Source organism: Haliotis rufescens, unplaced genomic scaffold (genome assembly GCF_023055435.1).
Source record: "Haliotis rufescens isolate VD_foot unplaced genomic scaffold, xgHalRufe1.0.p SCAF_12, whole genome shotgun sequence".
Lineage (NCBI taxonomy): Eukaryota > Metazoa > Mollusca > Gastropoda > Lepetellida > Haliotidae > Haliotis > Haliotis rufescens.
The window spans coordinates 42,414,630-42,437,613 of NW_025963802.1; the positions used below are offsets into that span (position 1 = coordinate 42,414,630).

General features: G+C 38.5%; 1 protein-coding gene across 1 annotated transcript in view; it reads left to right on the forward strand.

Annotated features, from left to right (window-relative positions):
* The window catches only part of LOC124120851, a 140,901-nt gene that overhangs the window by 65,066 nt on the left and 52,851 nt on the right, over positions 1 to 22,984 (forward strand). Inside the window, exons 13-15 of the mRNA XM_046483744.2 lie at positions 9,747 to 9,899; positions 10,320 to 10,453; positions 15,188 to 15,233. Of these exons, the coding sequence (XP_046339700.2) occupies positions 9,747 to 9,899; positions 10,320 to 10,453; positions 15,188 to 15,233 (333 nt within the window). The remainder of the gene's footprint in view (positions 1 to 9,746; positions 9,900 to 10,319; positions 10,454 to 15,187; positions 15,234 to 22,984) is intronic.

Sequence of the window (22,984 nt, forward strand, 5' to 3'; positions counted from 1 at the left end):
ATCCAGAGACATATCAGCTGCAACTGTACGAGACAAAGTGCTATCTCCAGTGAAACATTTCACTGTTTGTGACTGGCCTTCAGTAGGTGATATTTCTCCTGAATCCCTTCCATATTATAGAAGGAAGGACGAGTTGACATGTGAAGAGGGCTGCTTACTTTGGGGAGTGAGAGTAGTAGTACCCACTCAGTACCGAGTTGAGATTTTGGATAATCGTCATGACTCTCATCCGGGGATTGTTCGCATGAAAGGATTCATGTGTGGTGGCCTCATTGGATACAGACATAGAGCAGCTAGTTAGAAACTGTGCATCTTGTCAAAGTGTACAACCGGTCCCACCTACAACCAGACAGAATCCCTGGATCTGGCCTTCCCGTCCTTATCAACGGATTCACGTTGACTTTGCTGGCCCCTTTATGGGTGAGAACTTTCTTATTGTGGTGGAAGCTATGTCCAAATGGCCTGAAGTAGTTCAGATGAAATCAACAACAACAATAAGTACCATAAATGTTTTGAGAAAGCTCTTTTCTTCTTATGGCCTTCCCGATCAGCTAATCTCTGACAATGGACCACAGTTTACCTCTCACGAGCTCAAGACATTTCTGAAGAAAAATGGAGTTAAACATATTCTGTCCTCGACGTACCACCCAAGCTCTAATGGTGAGGCAGAACGATTTGTCAGAACGTTCAAGACTACTATGAAATCCATGAGGGCATCTACGTCTACTCTTCAACAGCGACTGTGCAGATTTCTGCTGTCCTACCGAACCACACCTCACAGTACAACGAAAACGACCCCTGCAGAACTGTTCATGGGAAGGCGTATTCGTACTCGACTCGACTTGCTGAGACCAGATCTTGCTTCTTCAGTTCAAAGAAAAGTGTCTCCGAAAGTGGATGCTGTGAGGCGTTTTGAAGTTGGCGACCCAGTCGTGGTGAGGGACTACAGGGGTCGTACCGAACAATGGCTCCACGGGGTTGTACTAAAAGCATTAGGTCATGTGACTTACAAGGTTCAGGTAGAGAACTTTGAGTGGAAGCGCCATGTTGATCAGCTGATAACTATGCCAGGTATGCCTGATCTACCAGTAACATCCACTACTGAGGACATAACAATCCCTGATAGGTCTGAAAGTGCGGCAATGTCTGGGGTAGAGAAGATTCCAGTTGAAAATACCAAGGGGTCATTTCCTGGGGAAATCGGGGTGGAGAGTGTTCCACCTGGGACAAGGCCCCCAGAGACTGAAATTGTACCTGGGACAGAAACAGCGACTCGAAAATATCCTGTTAGGGAGAGGAAGAAACCAGATAGACTGTCTTATTGAACTGTTAGTGTCACATTAACACTGCTGGGATCTTAAATACCTGGGTCACAGACCTTGTAACATTCCTGTCATAGTGACCTCGTTAAGTGTATTCGTGTGTTGACACTGGATTGAGGTATTGACCTACTGACCACATTTTAGGTCAGTGTGACATTTGTGTTTCAACGATAAACATTGATTTGGATACTTTGCTTATTAAACGGCAGTAAGATCGTACTATTATTTCAGGTTACGTTTTGTTTGTATATTTTTAAGGGGGAAAAGTGTAAAATATTAGGGTTTGATAAATTCTGATGGTAAACAGAAGTCGTTCATGTAATGTAATCAGTGGTTCGGAAAACGTTGTTACTAGCGCACGTGCAATGCGTGCTCGGGCTTGGCTATTGATTGTCACTTGTCGTCTGATGAATAAACGAAGTGGGAAGTTTGCAGGTTGTCTCTTGGTTATTGAAAGAACACTACAGGAATCAACTTCAATTGGTAATCAAACCAAGATGAAATAAATGTACCAGTACAAATTGTGGAATGAGACAAAATCAAAATAAACTAATCATCATTTATCAATCACTGTAAAGAAGTTAAAATATGTGATGCATCATTTATGACATCAAATTGAAAGCAACATATAAGTTTGCTGTTCCTTTTTAGTCATAGCAGGACGATAATTTATTATTTGATTTCAGAATGACAATAGCAACCATGTCGGTAGATTAATAAAAGGATTAAGGTTGCTATCTGGGTCTGTAGATAGATTTTGTTACCCTTCAGTTCAGAGTGACATGAATAAATATAACTTTCTATCTTTGACACTGATCATGAAACAACTGGCTACCAAACTATTTGTACACCAAATCTTCTTAGCCAAATTACACAATTATTGTGGAATACATAAATTAAATTTGGCAACCTCCACGATAAGATCTAGTGAAACAGGTTTTCAAATTTACCAGTAAGTGTATCTGGTCTAAATAATGAAGTTCATGCAGATAAATGTATGTTTTCATAATACTTATGACCAAACAAATATCAAAGTATTCTTTTCATAAAGTTTCAAAAATAAATATACAAATATATATTAAACAGTCTATTTACACTCTATCTTGAAAGCTGGATATATGTAAACATTATATTGTTTATGAATTATCCAAAACTGATTATGTACCACCATATCATACATGTAGATTATCAAGTTTCATGATGAGAAACGAGTTTCGAAGGAAGTTTTGAAATAATGTCGTTGTAATATCATTTCAATTATTAAATCATTGAAATATCTCACAAAACGTTCAGCATGCTTAAAATATATCCATTATGTTCATGTTGTTTAGTTTTTTCAGATATTACCAAAATATGATAATATTATCTGCCAGCAAACATGTAAATGGTGATTTATGTTACCTATGAACATACCAACCCTAAAAATGGAATAAATTTCATCTTGGAGAATTACTAATGTTCCCACAGTTTGTTCAGTCAGTAATAAACTGTCAAAGTTGGTCGGAGGAAAAAACTATGACATATGATCCCCAAACATTGTTATTTTTACTATGTTTCCAAAATCTGACAATACATTTAAGGAATCACTATTATTCTAATTTGGACAACGTGGAAACCAAATAATTAAAATCAATTCTTATATCTAGAACAGGCAAATAAAATGTATTGTTTCAATTAAATAATTCTGATTCATCTTATAACCGGATATTAGTGAGTGTCTGAGATGCAGCTATCTAAAATCATCTGGATTCCTCCTATTTAATAATCTGGATTCCTCCTATTTAACAATCTGGATTCCTCCTATTTAACACTCTGGATTCCTCCTATTTAACACTCTGGATTCCTCCTATTTAACACTCTGGATTCCTCCTATTTAACACTCTGGATTCCTCCTATTTAACACTCTGGATTCCTCCTATTTAACACTCTGGATTACTCATATTTAACACTCTGGATTACTCATATTTAACAATCTGGATTACTCATATTTAACAATCTGGATTGCTCATATTTAACACTCTGGATTACTCATATTTAACACTCTGGATTACTCATATTTAACACTCTGGATTACTCATATTTAACACTCTGGATTACTCATATTTAACACTCTGGATTACTCATATTTAACAATCTGGATTACTCATATTTAACTATCTGGATTACTCATATTTAACACTCTGGATTACTCATATTTAACACTCTGGATTACTCATATTTGACACTCTGGATTACTCATATTTAACAATCTGGATTACTCATATTTAACAATCTGGATTACTCATATTTAACACTCTGGATTACTCATATTTAACTATCTGGATTACTCATATTTAACACTCTGGATTACTCATATTTAACAATCTGGATTACTCATATTTAACAATCTGGATTACTCATATTTAACAATCTGGATTACTCATATTTAACAATCTGGATTACTCATATTTAACACTCTGGATTACTCATATTTAACACTCTGGATTACTCATATTTAACAATCTGGATTACTCATATTTAACACTCTGGATTACTCATATTTAACACTCTGGATTACTCATATTTAACAATCTGGATTACTCCTATTTAACAATCTGGATTACTCCTATTTAACAATCTGGATTACTCCTATTTAACAATCTGGATTACTCATATTTAACAATCTGGATTACTCATATTTAAGTAATGATGTGCAAACCCTCAGAAGGTTTGTTGTCCACTACTACTACCACAACCAACCCAGGCCTTATCTAGAAAGTGATACAACCAAACATATTCTTGAAGGTTAAGAAAATGTTCTTGATCTTATGAATGTTGATACAAGAAAAATATATTCCCTTACAAGTTAACCATAAAGATGTATAGTCCTTTCAAACCCTCTACTTCTATTACATCACTGCAATGAATCCCGTATTTTGTTTGCAATCACACAAACAAACTTTCAGATTTTCAACAGAAGTCCTCTTCTTCTCTGTCAACTTTACATGTTCACCTCGTTTCAGAAGTGTGTCCGCCTTATAGTTTCCAGGGATCCCCATACTTCATGAGGGAAATGCAGAGATTTCACCTGCACTGAAGATCATCACTGTGATCTCGGCACTTCCCTCTCCCTATCTAAGAAGGCCTCCTCCAAGTTATCTGATAGCATCACTATCAGGAGAAAGGAAGAACTATTATCTGATCTAAGTTTGATCTAAGGTCATTTCATCTCACGCCAGAAGGATGGTCATGACCAAACCCATCATGGCTCCTAAGCTTTTCAACAATCAACTGGGCACTATCATTGATGAAGTCAGATATGACATCTCTGAGAGCAGCCAGGTTTCTTTGCTCCAACTTGCACCAAAGGCCTAGATGTTCATAGTCAGGTACTCATCTTTGAGATCACAATAGGGACACTTCTTTCTGTGAACCCTCTAGGAAGACGTTTATCTCTTCAGGGAAGGAATCATCTCAAGCTTCTCGTGGACCTGCTCGCCCACAACAACTTGACACCTTTTGTCAGTTTGACCCCAAATGACGTGTATCCAGTTGACAAGGATTCAATTCAGGAGGCTGACTCTACCCACATGCCTACTACCATCACAGACCCTTTCGACTTGGCATCACCCAAGGATCTATGATTACCACATTTCCCTATACTTCTCACAATGGGCCCAGAAAGAGGTCTTCGCTGGCACGTGGGGAGCTGCACTTCCATACTCGACTTCAGCTTGTACCCCTTCCCTACGGTCATAGATTCCATCTGGAAGGAGCCAACTTAGACGTAGTTAAGCTAGCCATCAAGGCCCTATTACACAAGAAAGTCATTCGGGAACTCCTAGAGACAGATGTGAGTTTCGGCTTCTATTCCCCGGTGTTCTTTGTTCCCAGGAAGAACTCGACTGAAATTAGAATGATCACAGATCTCAAGGTCCTGAACAATTTTCTCCTGATACAAATCTGTCCAGAAACAATGATCGCCCAGTAGGTTATTCACCAGGATAGGGCTCCAGTCATCAGCTTCACCCATCTCCATCTGGTCCATCTCCATGGATATCTGGACAACTTTCAGTCAGTCAAGACATATGTCAGCTCCTGCAAGACAGGGAATTCCTGACCGGACATGTGACTCAACTGGGGTTCCTCAATCATCAATCCAAATCAGAATTGACTCCTACCCAAGACATCATTACATATGAGCTCACTTCATATTGACCACAGGATGTCTCTGCCCTCCGGATGATTGATATTTCTCCTTCTGATCAACAAGGCGCTATCTCAGCCACGTCTTTCGATCTGATGATCGATTTCCCTGATCGGCAAATTAACCCAACTACAGGATATGACCTACAGGTGCAGGCTGCAGTTTCGCCTTCTTCAATCCTGGATCATCGATGTACGGGATCTGTCTCTTGACACTCTTAGATCCCTTCCAACATACCTGTGTCAAGATTTACTCTGGTGGACTCATCGAGACCATATAATGTCAGACATTCCTCTCGTCTACACTCCACCATTCCATCACTTGTTCACAGACACCTCAGACTTAGGATGGGGAGCCCACATGGATGAACTCCAGATCCAAGGCTCATGAACTTTGACAGGGAGAGACCTTCACATCAATTGTCAGGTAATTTTCTATGCCCTTCAATCCTGGAAGGATCTCCTTATCAATTCTAGTGGCCATTGACAACACCACAGTGGTGGCATACATCCAGAAACATGGTGGATCCAAGTCCATTTGTTGATGATGGAAACTCTCAGCTAGATGCTTTGTAAGACTTGTTTAACTTGAAGTGAGACACATACCAGGGAGACTGAACATCCTAGCAGAAAGTCTATCTCGAAAAGGCACAAAATGGACACTTCATCGGAAGGATTTCAAATGGATCACAGCTGTTCATGGTTTCCACATGGCAGTGATCTTCTACGTCAACCCAGGTCGGATATTCAGTACAACATTCTACGCAGTCTACATCGAACTGCCTGGAAATAATCTCGCAGAAGGATCAAACCTCTGGATTATCTAAATCTGCCTCATTTGCTGTTGATGGAACCTGGAGACCTTCATCCTCCCTTATTTACGACTACAGATTGGAGAATTTGTCCAGTGGAGAAGACAATCAGGTTTAGATGATACCCAAGTCAACATTACAATGGTTGCTGATTTTCTCCTACATCTCAGACAAGATAATAAGATCCATCGTAGGGCAATGGAGAGCTATAGATCCGCCCTTCAACATGCTGGATTATCTATCAGCAACCAACCCATGTTGAATAGACACCTGCAGTTTTTTCTTTTCGAAGACATAAGCACACCTAGAATCGTCCCAAAATGGAATTTATCGGTGGTTCTTTCTGCTCTTCTAACTGAACGGTTTGATCACTTTGCAAATGCTACACACCAACACAAGACAAAGAAAGCTGCTTTCCTCGTAACTATGGCGACTGCAGTCAGACTTTCTAAATTACACGCTCTAGATTATTTAAGCCTTACCCATGAGAAGGATTGGAAATCAATCACAGAGCATGCTCTCAATCATTTTGTGGCCAAAACTCAAGTCTACAGCCATGGGTCCATTAGACCATTGACACTATATCATACCAGCTCTAGGGCATGCAACAGACCATTCAGACCTATCCATGCTTTATATTTCTACTTAGCGGCAATGGGCCCTCATTCGCACCGCTGGAAGAGACACTTTATCTCTCTATTACATCAGATATACTCCCTCCCACCTCACCAATCATCTTTCTCTAGTGAGTGATGTTTGGAAAGAAATGAGGATTCTCCGGCCTTTGCACATGGAAGAGTTGTATCCCAAAGTGCTGTTATTGAAACAACTAATCACGTATAGTTGTGATGCAGGCAAAATGCGGGATTTATGGCAATGTTGTTAGGGAGGTCAGTATTCTTAGAATTATTAAATGATAACTATTGTTTTAATATCTTTCTTAATAAAGGTGAGGTGATATGGGGTGTTTCGTCACATTCAAGATTATTGCACTTATCTAGCAACATGCATGCACATGCGTGTGTGTATGGCTGCTTGTACTAGTCCAGATTGTAATATCCTTAATTGAAATATAGTAGTTGTAAGCTTGTGTGTAATATTGTGATAGGCCAACAGACATCTGTTTGTGATTAGCTGCAGTTAAGCACAATCTGCTGTTATGTAACTTGGACAGTCTTGAATAAACAGATGGTCAAGTGGCATGCTTGTCTTCCAACTCATGCGCATGTCGTGACTCTCCGAGAACCCACCACAGACCGATTTCATGGTGCTAGCCCGCTGAGATACCATGCCGCAGTTCAATACTTGATAGTATTGATAACACCTCCTAGTGTGGATAGCATCTCCTTTATCATTAAGGAGAGTGCTGATCACTGGATTGTCTGGTCCAGACTTAATTATTTACAGACCTCCTTCCTATAGCTAGAATATAGCTATGTGTGGTGTTAAACAACAGACAATCAAACAAACAAACAAACACAAGAAGGAGGTGGCTCCCTGTTTGATAGACTGAAGAAATTAAGACGAATATCATGTTCCCAGGGGTTAATGAACAGTTGACGATCTGAACCACCCACCACCAACTGTGGTGTTCAAGCACTAAATATGAGTCAGGATAAGATAAAATATGTATATTTTACGGGAGGAATTCTTAGATTCCACATTTCCAAATTAACATGGTAGACACAATTCCTTCATGAAATCTGGCACATATATCAGTCAGGTGGGGAACTGGTGCCTTGATCTTCTCAGTGATATTTAGTTTTTTTCCTTGCATTTTTTTTCAGATTTGAGTAATAAAGTTGGACTTCGACACAGTTTGACATATGGTTTGTTTTCACAACAGAACTCAAAATCTCTTCATTGTTTGTTCATTAAACTTTTGAATAATTTTCAATCAGGTGGTGAATTGGTGTCTTTTGCTACGTGGGGCTTTTTTTTAAATTTGTTTTTTTATCAATCATTTAGTTACTCAAGACTCAGTCAGGGGTGTGGTTTGTTTCCAGTGCAAAACTCAAAATGGTTTCTCTGGTTCATCTCAGATAGTGAACTGATGCCTTTAATTTGTTATAAAGACCTTTAATTGGACTTAGACTCTGTTGTGTATGTGGTTCCTTTTCCAGAACCAAACATTAGAATATCTTCACTGTTTCATTACGAATCTTTGCATTCATATCAAATACATTAGAATATGGTTTAACAAACACCATGACACCAAACAAACCAACACTTCCGCCTGTTAATTGTTTTCAAGTGACATCATATATATGACACACACTTTAACTTCGCCATCTTTCTACTGCTATTTTCAAAACAATTTCCCACCCATCTTTCCTTTGCTCTTGTAACAGCATTCTTAATGTACATTGCAGCTTAAAAATAATATCAATGAAAATAAGTTATTTTTTCTGTTTCCGAAATAGAACTCCAAAACTGTTATATACTTCTTTTTAATTTTTTTTTTATAGATCAGTCTAGTGGGGAACTGGTACCCTTTGATGCTTTGGGATTTAAATTGTTTTTTTGTTTTTTTTTCATTATGACAAGTTGGACGTACTGAAAATGAGGGTAGTGCTTGTTTACTGGAGCAGCACTCCAAACTGTTGAATATATATAATGAAACTTATGCAAATCAGTCTAGTAGGGAACTTGTTCCTTTTCAAGATTTTGGATTTTGAAAATAACTGAACAGCATTATATTTTCCTTCACTAAACTGAACGTATCCAATGGCAATGAACCAAAAGTGGGGCATAAGTAGCCAAACTCCATTTCCGAATTGCACTATAGCAGGGGGATATGTCATCTCTTGATGACTTTTGTCGTCCCTCACGATAACCCCTTCATGATACCACTGATTCAGTTAAACTGCAGGGTAGCTAAAGAGTCCAATAAATTCCTTTATTTTCCCAACAAAGACACATCATCATGTCATCAGAAATAGCTTATAAACAAATCTGTATGGAATTTAATCCTGTTGTTACACAAAAGATTGATAAAAAATATTCATTGTATATATGGACTTATGTTTGTAATCTATTTTATTAATCAACGAAATTGTGTGTGAAGTGATCATCAGATCGCACCAACTCACCATTAATTACACCTGTTGATGCTTTAAATAAACTTTAGTTGTCGGATTTACATACATATCTTATATGCAAAGCCTTAACTCATAAAAGTAGTATTTGTTGTAGTTTGACTATGTATCCACATGAGCTTCAGTCCTGTAGCACTATTTTTTATCCAGTATGATTACATGCATACAGATTTCAGTCTTGAAATGACTCATATATGATTGAATAACAGCTGGGTAAAACAAATGCTGATAGACCTTTTGAAGGCCATCAGAAAAAATGCTTAAAGTATGAAGGGAAATTTTCAGAAGATGTTACATGCATGGTCAGCTATTGTGTTTTATGTTTACAGGCTTAGGAGGTTTTGCATCACAACTCAACCGGTTTCTCCAAGACACAAAGAAATTTGATGGCCGTCTGTGTACTATGACAGTGGTAGTTCAGTCAGAATCAATTTTTCAGGAGTTTAGTGACCTGCCAAAGGCCAGTTCATGGTGGCTGAGCTGTAAGTGTTGTATACCCATCTTTTTGTGGTTGCAAAAGCAGAACAGTTTTTGTATCTTATGAAGTATGAGTTTTGTTTCGGCAAATTTATCTTGACCTATATTGACCTAGCATCATGAATTATAGTAAACTGCAGTATTCTGCTTACTCCTTAGCTTACTTTGTAACCTGTTTTCTGTCTGCATTGAAAATTCATTAATCTACTGAACATGGGCACCAAAACATTTTAAAGTGCTAAATACAACATAATGTTATTTTAATAATATTGCAACATATCAAGGGTTTAATACATGTTTTTTTTATTATTGGATGTAATTGGACTTAGAATTACACCTTATTTATCTCCACCATTTGAACTGTGTCTACATTGTATTTGTTTTTGTTCTATTTTTTTAAAAACTATAATATGTGCACTTTTCAGGGTTCCACAGCCCTGTGATACCAGAAAAGATCCCAAGAACATCAGAACACACAGTTGGGGCCATCAAGATAGTTGCTTCAGAAGAGGAAGCCATTACACAGGCATATGAAACAGTCATGAAAAAGATTTCTGAAGTACGTGTTTCAATTCTGACATTTCTCCAAATGTTAAGAATGTTACAATGTTGTAAAATAATTTATAGATGATAGAAAAAGATGATAGCCTAATATCATTTGGTTAAGTCTCTTTTGGACACAGTTTGGTCATCGTATAAATGAACATATTGTCTGTACTGAACCATTAGTTTGTAACACTGTATTTGTTAAAATTATAGGTTTGACAACTTTGCTATTACTAGTACTTGTATCCTATTAATAACATCAATTATCTCACTACCAATTAGCCAAACCATAAAAAGTCTCGCCGTCGAACATAGAATTACATTCAAGATGATGAGTTTCATGTAGAAATTCTTCTTTTCAACAGAAGCCCTCTTCACTGTCAACTACACTCAACTAGTTGTTCATGCAATAGTACCAATAGCCTACAGCTCTTCCATTTGCCAAGGCAGAAAAAAAATCACTTCTGTGGTCGGCTCGGCTCGGCTCGGTATTTTGTTGGGTAAATTAAAGTATTTAGAAATACAGCGGGTGAGTTAGTTTAAGGGGATTTGGGCGACCTTGCATACTTGTCGATATGGAAGCCATGATTGAAAGAGCTGAGATGTAAGGAGTGTGTTCATTGGTTCTGTCTGTTTTCCTTGGAACATGGTCCCTGTCGGCTTTAAGCCTACCCTGGGTCAGTTGTCCTTTTACCAGCATCTGTGAGGTGCAACGCAAAGCACCTTAGTAATACCTATTGTCCACAATTTATATAGTTCTACTGTCACTGGGTGCCTGCTTTTTAGGCTTCGCAGTCCGCCTACTTCTTTCTTGTGTGTGCTAGAGACATCACCTATGATTACTCTAGTTCTCGGCTTTGTTGCTACACTGTTTTAACGAATATCATAATCAGTACTTTGTATAAGTTTTATTCATTATTAAGAAGCTTGTTATGTGAGCATTTGATGGTGTTGGTACTGTATATGACCGTAGATAAGCCAATCTCATATATATAAGCCGAGATATTAACCTTGTCCATGAAATCTGTATCAAAATGTAATGTGTGGTAGATAAGCCAGATCCCCAACTTAAAACTACGTCTCATCATGATCGGTCATCATAAACAGAATATCAACAAATCTGTATTGAATTACACAAGTTAATTCTGTAATAAAAAGTGTTTAATTGTCCTTCGCAGTGTGATAGCGTGAAGCGGAGAACATAGTATTTACGATCATCTGTCTGTCAAAACAAAAGTGTTGGCGCTATATCTCAAGAACCAGTTGGTTCATTTCATGGCACCAAGGTGTAACTGGAGGATGTCCAGATGCCAGTCGTTTGTGGTGACTTTGCAATTATTTTCAATGTCCTTACAAGAATTTCAAGATTTGGACTTTGTATTCCTTGTTAGCGCGATATCTCAAGAACCAGGGGATACATTTCATTCAGGCCATGTTAATGAAGAATTGCAAGCTAGAAGATTAGCAAATCCTGAAGGAAGCAACTCCTATTCAGGCTGTTACAGTCACATTTTTCATTGCCAATACAAAATGTTTGCTGTAGTGGAAAGAAAAAAGTATTCTGGTGTTCTTGCATGGGCTGTTACTGTTAATAAGTCACAAGGCAGCACATACAGTTCAATGGTTGGTGATTTGACAACAGAAGATAAAAGTCAATAAGTATGCTCTTAAGAAAATGGAGTGACTGAAAGAGGATGATTTGTTCTCTTGGAAGTCTTCCCTGCTGAGCTTTCCACAAGATTCACTTCTGATTGGACATCTCAATGTGCATGGACTCTATATACACCTTACAATCACCTCCTGACTGAAGAATTCACCAGTACAATGTCAGTGCTATCCCTCACAGAAACCCATCTCTAAGATGAGGAAATACACTGATATGATCGTCTCCCTTCTCATTCATTCCTTCACAAGGCATCTGATCACAGAGTAGCAATGCTAGTTAAGAGAGATCTGAGTTGCACATGGTTGCATTGTCCAACATCTCTGGAACTGATGGCAGTTATGGTTCAGAGACATCTGTATTGGTTGTTGTCGTATACCGACCTCCAGGCCCACTCAGGAACTTTGTGCGTCTTTGAGATGAAGCTATATCTTCACTTTCAACATGAATGTGGAAAACAGTTCTGACAGGAGACTTTAACATGTATAATCATGCACAACTCTGTCAGATGGTGAACAAATTTGACCTTCATCTTGTGCAAGGCAGACAATGATCTTCACACATCAAGGGTGGAGAACTTGATCTGATTTATTACTTACCACTGTCAACACTGTTGAACTGACACAACGAGCCCTGTCCTCTTCACTGACCACGTCCTGGTACGTGTGGGTGAAGATGTAACAGGTTTGTAAACTCATGAAGCATAATTTTACTTACTTGACTTATAGGGAAAATGTTCCATCAACACACTAAAATACTTTTAAATTTCAGAGAGGGATATTGTTTCATGCCCGGACGACTTGTTGATTTTGTAGGTTTTGAATTGAAATCCTTTCTCATGAAGATATTCTATATTGTCCATCACATGAAATCACAACTTCCTGTTTTAGATAAAAGCAATTAAAAGTTGTATTTTTGGGGTAAATTTTTGTCGATATGGAGAAATATTTCGGTGTCCATCCGGTACTACCAACATCTGTTTGCCCCGTTCCACATGGTCTGCTTTGCCAGCTCACCGATCATATTACCACTATTGACACCTTGAAACGAACCTTAGTGGACAGAAAATGGATACATACGTCATAACTGCCATACTTTGACTCGTTAAAAGTAATATTTGTTGTAGTTTGACGACTAAATGTCAATATATTGTTTCTGCGATGGAAACAGCGAGATCGCGTGAAATCACAACGGTGATTTGTCAAATTGTTCCATGCAAAAAAGTACCCGAGAGTACACTAAAATACTATCGCACAACCCTGGTTATGGTTATCATTATTTTGAAGATACATAGTAAAACCTGCAACTAAAATAATACGATACAAGAACATATTCATAGTAAAATAATATTTTAAGATACTATTTTTTCCGATATTTGCATCAAAATTATTTTCCATTATATTATTGGGTATGTTTTAACATAAGATCCGATAGATTGGAGAACATGTGTGTACAGCTGATTGCTATTTCCGTCTTAGTTTACTTGACAATACACACGGAAATCTTTATCCTACCATATAAAACAATGCCTAGCATAACAAGAAATGCAATTGAATTAGTTAATCATCATGTCTAGTGACGTTTTATCGCAAATTTCTCATTTTCATTGACAAAGTTTTTTATAATGTTGTTCATTCACCTGAAGCGATACAATGTAGTTTTTTTACCAACAGAAAAGAGTTTGATGAAAGTGTAACCCATACATAAGCTGACCCTGTCAACAGAATCATTTTTTGTGGTCCTCAAAATTCAGCTTATCTGTGGTCATATACGGCACTAGTGAGTTTTCGCCAGTTATGGTGTCGTCTGTCCCTTTCCCTACATGTCAAAAGTGTGGTCATTTCATATGGTCATTGCAGACTCTCACAATTTCTGCTGGAAGAGCAGAGACAACTTATGTACGGTGGAGTCCCATTGCAAGTTTTGCACACTCCAAGAGAGCTTTCTTGAAACTTGATACCTCCTTCCCTAAAGCCAAGTGTAAGGAGGCAGCTAAGAAGAACATTGAAGGCATCATGTCCCTGTCTGATGCATTGACGCACAAGACCACGACACCAATCCTGACAACTCCTCAGCTTATGGTTGTCCAATCAGCACATTGGAGAAGCTATTTGCACAACAAAGTGATTCATCTCAATTGGCTTTCCGAGCAGGACCTGGTGTCCCGGCTCTTATATCTACTGATGGAAAATCCTCTCTACTTCTACTTCTACTTCTACAAAGATCTTCTTTGCCAACCCAGGTTTGACCTGCTCTATTTCAGTCTTCTCTCTCGCCAATGCCATGTTGCTCCAAAAGTCTTGCAAAGCTGCCTTCCCTACACTCTCTACCAGACTTTGTTGCTAAGAACGTCCACTGCTACTGGTCCCTTGGGTCATAGACAGTATACCATTTCCACGTTGGCACCTACTGTTGACCTTCCTCTTTACCATTCATGCACTCAAATTCTATCTGACAGCTATCTGACCTTCATCAGCATCTTTGGAAACACATTTTTGTCTCATGCAAGACCCATTCTGACAAAGACATTAAAAAGCCATGGTTGCCGGCTGGCTCAAGACGACCATTGCGGCAAACTGTCATCAAGCACAGGATGCTCTTCCTCTTATCGGTTCATGCACTGCCCACGAATTCAAGCTTTGGCAATGAGCCTGGCATCCTGGACTGGCGTTTCTGCCAAACAGGTTGTAGCTGGGGATCATACTCCATTTTTAGTGGGTAAACATTACCAGATTCAACTTGTTGTTTTGATGATTTTAAGGATATGGTGATTTATTTTATGTAAGTGATTTTTTTCAGGCTGGCATTCTGTTACTTAACATAAGTTTGATTGTTAGTCTGATTGGCCAGTAAGTAGGAATCAAAAGGTAACGGAACCATGACAAGTATTACTGGTATGAAGAAAGTTGTTAAAAATAGTGATTATTCATTGATGAAGGCTGGAAGAAGTAGCCGTTAAACTTACTTTCAAATAATAAGGAAGTTGTTATCCACAAAAAATACCATGTCTTTGTATTCTTCCAACTTTTAAACGCCTTTCAAAAGCTTATTTCTGTTCTTTTAGTCTTTACTTCAATGTTACAGACACTATATGCTGCAGGAAAGAGTGATGTCCTTTCAAGCAACATAGGTAAGTAGTTCAAGTATTTCACATAGCCGTTTCATTAAAAACTGATCCTTTGTTTTGATACTTTATAGGAGGGCACGTCAAATGAACTTTCAGCTCATCAAATCCAATCGGAGACGTTTATCTTCTCATTATCAGCTAGCAAAGCATTTAGAGAATCATATCTGACTTCTCTGACTTCGGCAGTTCTAAGTGAAGTATAAAAATGGCTATCTATGTTGTGAAATTTTATATTTGATTCTATATGCATTTCTTCCTTCTTCTTTCGAACCTTGTGTGGCAACATCCTAAAACAAAGTTTCCAGCCCCTATGACTCAATTCGCCCGAACACTCCCCTCATCACCATTGCCACCACCTTAAAAAAATAGGTCACGAACTACAATCCTGTACACGGTGACCCAGGCGGTTTGATCACCTGACACACTATATGCCACCTCATTCACTTATGCTTTGCCTTTGTGTGGAGACGTGCTTTGATAGCAGAGAATACAAATTTCATTTTATTTTTTTTATTTTGGAAGTGAGCTATCTTTAATACTTCACCATCACATCATGGGAAAAAACGAGATTAAGCGTAGGCTTGCAAGGAGTGTAGCCACGTCTTCTCGCTGTGACCCACATGAACTTTGCTGTGATTGTTGTGGTGATTGCAAGCCTTGTAACCAATGTTCCTGTTGTGCTCACTTTTCCGAATTACCTGCATAAATGCCAAAAATGTAACCTCCAAAAATATTAGATGCTGAACATGGGCCATCTGCTGACAAGAAGCCCTAGCATATTAGCACGGTAGCTACCATCCATTCCAACGTAATGCTTGTTAGATACGTTTTGAAACAACTCGTTGTAAGATCAATGGTATCTGACAGACACTCGTGTAGTAATCTCTATGTCCCACACATAGTGGTAGTTTTCACGAGGCGCACGTGCGGCCCCTGCTGTCACAACGGGAATCTCCAGGTCACGTGCTTGAAATGAACAAGATAGTGGAAGGTGTGAGGATTCTGCCCTGGACACAATATCAAATGTATAACAGTGGAAGAATAGACTGTTGGATATAATAATGTAGTCTATTACACTGGAGCCTGAGTGACCGATGTAAGTATAATCACCTATACCTAAATCCGTACCACAGCGACCATTTAGAATAGACATATCGAGAGCGGCACACATATTGACAAGATGTTTTCCGGCATTGTTTATAATGTTATCACATGACACTCTATCTATGTTGATACTATCGGACATAACTGACATATTCTCGTCACCTAAAACCTCGGCGATATCATCATCAATATGATCAGACAGTGTCCCAGTCCGGGCGTTGAAATCCCCGCCTATGAGGATGTGTATATCTCTGTTTAGTGACCCAATAACTTCTATAAGTGAGTTGAAGAATAAAGTCAAACCACACTTAGTTTGTCTGTTATTAAACCAACTTGATCCTGGTGGGTTGACATATACACAGCAAATAAGAATGTCTTTCTCAAGATTAAATGCACTTTTATCGAAAAGTAAAAATATAGCATTATCTGCAATTCTGGACCATTTCACATAGACACTGATGGATTTTTTCACAATCACGGTTAAACCTCCCGAGAATCGTCCTCTGTCTGCTGTTTTAATTGCATTTAGGCTGTAGGCTGTAAAGTTGTGGAATATCTGGTGATAAGGAAAGTCAGTTGTCCATGTCTCTATTAATCCAACAAGATCTGCATTAGATAAAAAGTTTATAAAGTTTACGTCGGAAACTTTATTTACTTAACCAGATATATTCCAGAAGAGAAGCTTAGTAGATAATACTTGTTTTGGACATCGACGAGAATTTGCTTGGACTGGACCACACCCCTATTTGCCAGCACTGGCCGTGTTATGACCACCTTGCTCAGCATCATCAGATCTCTCACCACGGTATGCAGCATATGCTGCGTCTTGGTTGGAGTCAGTAACAATAAGTACGCCATTCTTGAAGTATCCTCGTTGTTTTGTACACGTAGTTCTTGTAGCTTATTCCGCTGTCTCTGTGTGAGATCGCTGGCGATTCCATACCCTGAACTTTTGATGTCACTACGTCGACTAAGGGAACGTATTTTCCAGTCGATAGTGAGGAATTTGATAATAATTGGCCTTGGCCGCTTTGAATGTGAAGGACGATGCCCAAGTCTGTGAGCTTCGGCAATGTCATGTGGACGTATCTCAACGATGTCATCTGTTGTATTACCTGAGTTTAGAATGTCACAAACAACATCTTTACAACCAGTTTTGTTTTCGTCACTGTTTTCCGAAACTCCAAATAACAAAACATTGTTCTTTCTGCTATATTGTTCTAGTCTTTCTACTTCGTTCTGTAGCTGTATAACTGTAGCTGTGGGTTCTGCAGGTGTACTGTACTAGCAAAACAGTGAAACTTTGCATCATAATTGGCATTTAATATGCTGCAAAATTAAGTTTCTCCCATCTCCCAGAATCATTTGCACCAGATTGCATTTGTATAGAGTATACTTTTCTTGATGATAAAGTCACCGTTTTTAACATGACACTATTGATAGATTATTTATGTTGCGAGTCCTGGCCAACAATGTTATGACTGTCAAAGATATAGATAGCATCAATATGAATTGATGTTCAGTCGAAGGAGCAAAAAAGACTTTCCTCGGCTGTGGCATATGACAAAAAGTCTTAGAAAATACAAATATTTAGCATATATAACAATGATATTGCAATATATTGCCTAAATACAGTAGTTTAACACAGTAAATTTGAATAGAATAGTTAAATGCAATATTAGAACGCTGATACTTAGGTATTACAATTAGATGTAACAATGAATGCTTTTGGCAGCACACTTAACGTGTGACGTTACAACATTAAAGTATCATTTATCTGATATTTTATGTAATAATAAAATATATACATGATAGAAATGGAACTTAAACATACCTTCATTCACTATCTTACTTACAGGATGGTGCTTTAACTTAATAGTTGAATTAGTAATCTCGTGCAACATGATGCAAAATTGAAAATATTATTTTTTTAGTTTCCATGGCAATAACCTTGACATTGATTGAAAATGGCAGTAGTGCTTGTAGATCTTCAAAACCGTACTACCATATGTCACCTTGTAGCAGGCAAGTTTTTCTTACCTATAGTTGAGTTTGATTTCTTTCTCTCCCCCCCCCCCAACACAAAGACATTACCGTGTGCATGTAACACCGGAAATACCATGTCAACAAAAGAAGTCTGTACTGAATTATGCAAATTAATCACGTAATTACACTGTCTGGTGTTCATTGTATATCCGGTTTGTAACCAATTTTATAAATTTTATTCAAAATTCAATTCAATATTTTTACATTCATTTTGGCAAAAAAATGTGTGATGTGGTCGGTTGATCGCATAACTCAACGTTATTTACAGAAAACCATGGTCAAATTACCGCTATTGTCACCTTGAAACAAACCTTAGTGGACAGAGAATATATATACTGAATCAACAAAAGTTCCTGTGACATTGAATAAGATTTAATGCAAAGTTATGTTTTTTACCAAATCTGAAACAATTTCGGTTTGCAACTGATAAAAGACTCCTGCAAGTGTTCAAATGGTTTAATTTTCCATACTGACTTCAGAAAATCCTTGATTTCATAAAAAAACATGAACATGCCAAAATGTCAATTTACAAATCAATAGCGTGTGTGTCCACCCCTGGTTGCGATGCAAGCAACACATCTTCATCTCATGGAATAGACCAGGCGTTGCACTAAGTCCTGTGGGATATCTGCTAGAGCATGTTTTGAAGTTCCTGGAGTGTCTATAGAACACGTGGTTGACGTCGAAGGCGCCGATCCATCTCATCCCACATGTGCTCGATTGGTGAGAGATCAGGGGAGCGAGCCAGCCAGAGGATGACATTCACGTTGTTTTGTTGAAGAGAATCCTGAACAAGTCGAGCAATATGAGGCCGGGCGTTGTCATGTTGAAAGGTAATGCCTGGGCCATGACGACACGAAACGGTAGAACAACAGAATCGATGATTTTGTCACGGTAGTGCTGTGCATTGAGATTTCCCTCTACCACTATCAAACGGGACCTCTGTCTTGTGATTATCCCACCCCATACCATAACGCTGCCGCCCCTGAACCGATCTTCTTCCATGACACAATGATTGTCGTAACTTTCACCTCAATGTGGGTACACTCGAATCAGTCCATCGCTGTGGCTGAGGTGAAAACGAGACTCGTCAGTGAATAGAATTTGTCCCCACTGCATGGCCGTCCAGAGTAGATGCTGTCTGCACCATTGTAGACGTGCTTGTTTTGTGGTTTCCTGTCAAAATGGGACGTCTGGCAGGTCTTCTGGCGACAATCCCTGCACATCTGAGGCGGCGACGTATGGTTTGTGAAGATATTTGTCGAAGGCCAGGGATGATTCTTGCAGTCACTGTTGCTGGCTGAAATCGATTTCGTAGGTGTGTTGTTCGAATCCAGTTGTCTTGTCGATTATTGGTTATGAGTGGCCTGCCACTCCAAGGATGGTCTCTGACTGCATTCGTCTGTTGCCAACGTTGCCATAAACACCAAACGCACATGTTTGTATACCCATTCGTGGGTAGTGAAATGCAAGGGGCTTGCATAAAAGTCAACTTTTGCATGGAATGCATGCTTTTATGTAGCAGTTGCGTTTTTGTGACTTGATTCCATACATGTACTACAATATTGAAAACCAAACTTACACTAATATATTGGTGTCACAGGAACTTTTGTTGTTGAGTATATATATATATATCATAAATGCCATATTTTGACTTGTTAAAATACATATTGGTTGTATGTCAAAATAAAGTTTTTGTGATCGCAGGAGCATCGACAGTGATTGGTCAAATTGTTCATACGAAACAAATATCTGACAATAGCGATCAGTTGTACCAAATAGCTAGGCTTATGGATATTAATTTAATTCAAATATATATCGTAAAGTTGCAACTAAAATAACATGATGTTTGAATATATTATTCCTGATAAAATAATAGTTACAGTTACAATTCTTCTGATCAATGTATCAAAATTCATTAAAGTTATATTATTGGGTAACTTTTAACCAAATCAAATTAGTTTACCAGACAGTACACACAGCAATCTCCATCTCTGCATGTAAAACAAATCCTAGCCCAACAGGAAATACAATTTAAATGGTAAATCATCATGTCAAGTGATGTTTTATGTCAAATTTCAAATTTGTATTGGCCGAGTTTGTTAATTTAGCTGTTTGTTTTGTGAATTCGCTATTATTCGCAAGTATAATTGTTATCACCCAGCTGTTCATTTACCTGAATTCGCTGAAGGGATACGATCTTTGGAAGACAAACAACATTTTCATTGCAAATGCAGGGATTATGTATGTGCTGATGTTGTGCTTCATTCCGACTGGCTTTATAGACAGAGTATATTAATTAGCATCAATTTTGAAGGCTTTTACAGGGGGGTAGCCTTATGAAGAGGGTCGAAGTTGGTTCATTAATAGGACTGGTGGTGATTTGATGCCTTTTGATATTATGGGATTGTTAACAAAAAAGTATGTGTTTCGAGTTTCCATGGCAACAACTTTGCCCTAGAAAGGAAATGGCGGTTGTGATCATGGGCAATCTAATCAGAGTGATTACACATTAAAAAATGTGACAATTTTCATTAGATGAAACATTGAGATGAAAGTCACATCGAAAATGTGTGTTTTGAAGCAGCAAAATCAAAAGAATTAGATAGTTGGAAGAAGAATGCTGTGCATACAGAAGCCACTGATCAGGGGCAGAAGTGTATTTCCACTAGGTGGATATGCACCATCAAAGAGTCACCAGATGGAATAGTTCCTAAGGCAAGATTAGTTCCTCAGGGGTTCAAGTAGATAGATAATAGAGAGTGAGTGAGTTGGCCCAGATAGATAATATAGATCTACCAAGCGAATCCCCAATGTGTTCTTCCAAGTCACTGAGATGAATTTTCAAAACGAGTGGAAAGCTCATTCTATGGACATTAAAACCGCCTTTTCACAGAGAAGTAAACTGTCAAGAAACCTTTATCTTCAACCCCAAAAGACAAAAAGGGCATTATCTGGCGTCTTCAGCCATGTATATGGACTATCAAATCCCTCTCTTTATTGGTACAACAAAGTATGTGGACTAATGTGAAACTTTGGTGCTAAAATATCAGTTGTAGATCCAGCTGTGTTCTTTTGGTGTAAGGCAAAGAATGGCATTGAGGGTGTACTTGATTTTTTAACTTTGTACACCACTATCCGAAATGACTAAAGGAAAAACTGTATTCCTTGATGCATGGGGCTTCTGTTACAAAACGTGGTGAACACAGATACAGTTACGTACCTATATTCAGAGGTTCAGGACAATTTGTGAAAAATGAAAGACTTCCTCATTGAAAACATCTGTGTAAAATTTGGGGGTAAGTCAGTTAGGCAAGAAGTAGCCATCCCAATGAGAACCAATTGTGCCCCCCCCCCCCCCCCCCCTCTTGTGGATCTGTTTCTTTTTTAATCAGCATTTCTGCTCGGATTGGCAAAAACAAAGCAAGGTAATTTGGCCAAGAAGTTTAACTTAAGTTTCAGGTATGTCGATGATCTGATATCGTTCAATAACATTTAAATAGCCAATTCCCTTCCACTGATTTACCCACCTGAACTAGAAATAAAGGAGACTAGTGAGACCGACCCCCATGCTTGCCCTAAAAGGTGACTATGCTTGCCGTAAAAGGCGACTAACGTGATCGGGTGGTCAGGCTTGCTGACTTGGTTGATGCATGTCATCGATCCCAATTGCATGGATCGATGCTCATGATATTAATCACTGGATTGTCTGGTCCAGGCTTGATTATTTACAGACCACCATCATATAGCTGGAATATTGCTGAGTGTGGCGTTAAACAACCAACCAACCAACCAACCAACCAGTGAGACCGCCTCATCTGTTTCATATTTAGATCTATGCATAAAGATTCAGAGTGACAAAACACTCTCCACAAGACTGTATGACAAGAGGGATGACTTCGACTTCCGAATATTCAACTTTCCCTTCATGTCGAGCAATATTCCAGCAGCTCCAGCCTTTGTGTTTACATTTTGCAACTTATGAGACACAATCGAGCATGCTCTTTCTACCAAGATTTCACAGAGCGTCGTACAACTCTTGCTCAGAAGATGTTTGATCAAAATTCCAACATTCAAGGCCCCAGTAAACATTTTATGTAGAAATGTGAGGGACATTTCCAAATTTGACACCTCAGGGACAAAAATGAAGCACATTTAATTGCAAAGGCTCATTAACCTGGAGCCATGACATCTATATGCCTTGAAACACCTAATTGCTGTTATTTATAAGTTGCTAATCCTAATTGTTAATCCCCATTTTTGTGTACATCGACCGTCTGCCATCCTGAACGAGATGAGCAAGTATGTCACTGATGAATTGCTGTTTACATTTATATTTTTATTACTTACTAAATGTCAGGTGACCTTGGCTATATAAGCCTTGGTCCAGAGAGATTGAGAAAGAAGGAGAAAAGAAAGAAAGGTCTTACCCTTAGCCTAGCTTGGGTTAGGCTGGGTGCTCCGGGGCACCTAGACAACAACCACTACCACTATGTGCTGACCTGGCACATAGTGTCTTTTGTATGTATATATATCTACTTGTATAAAGTAAAACTGTATATACCGCAGCCATCGTCTCCATCATTGTTACTTCCTACAGGAAC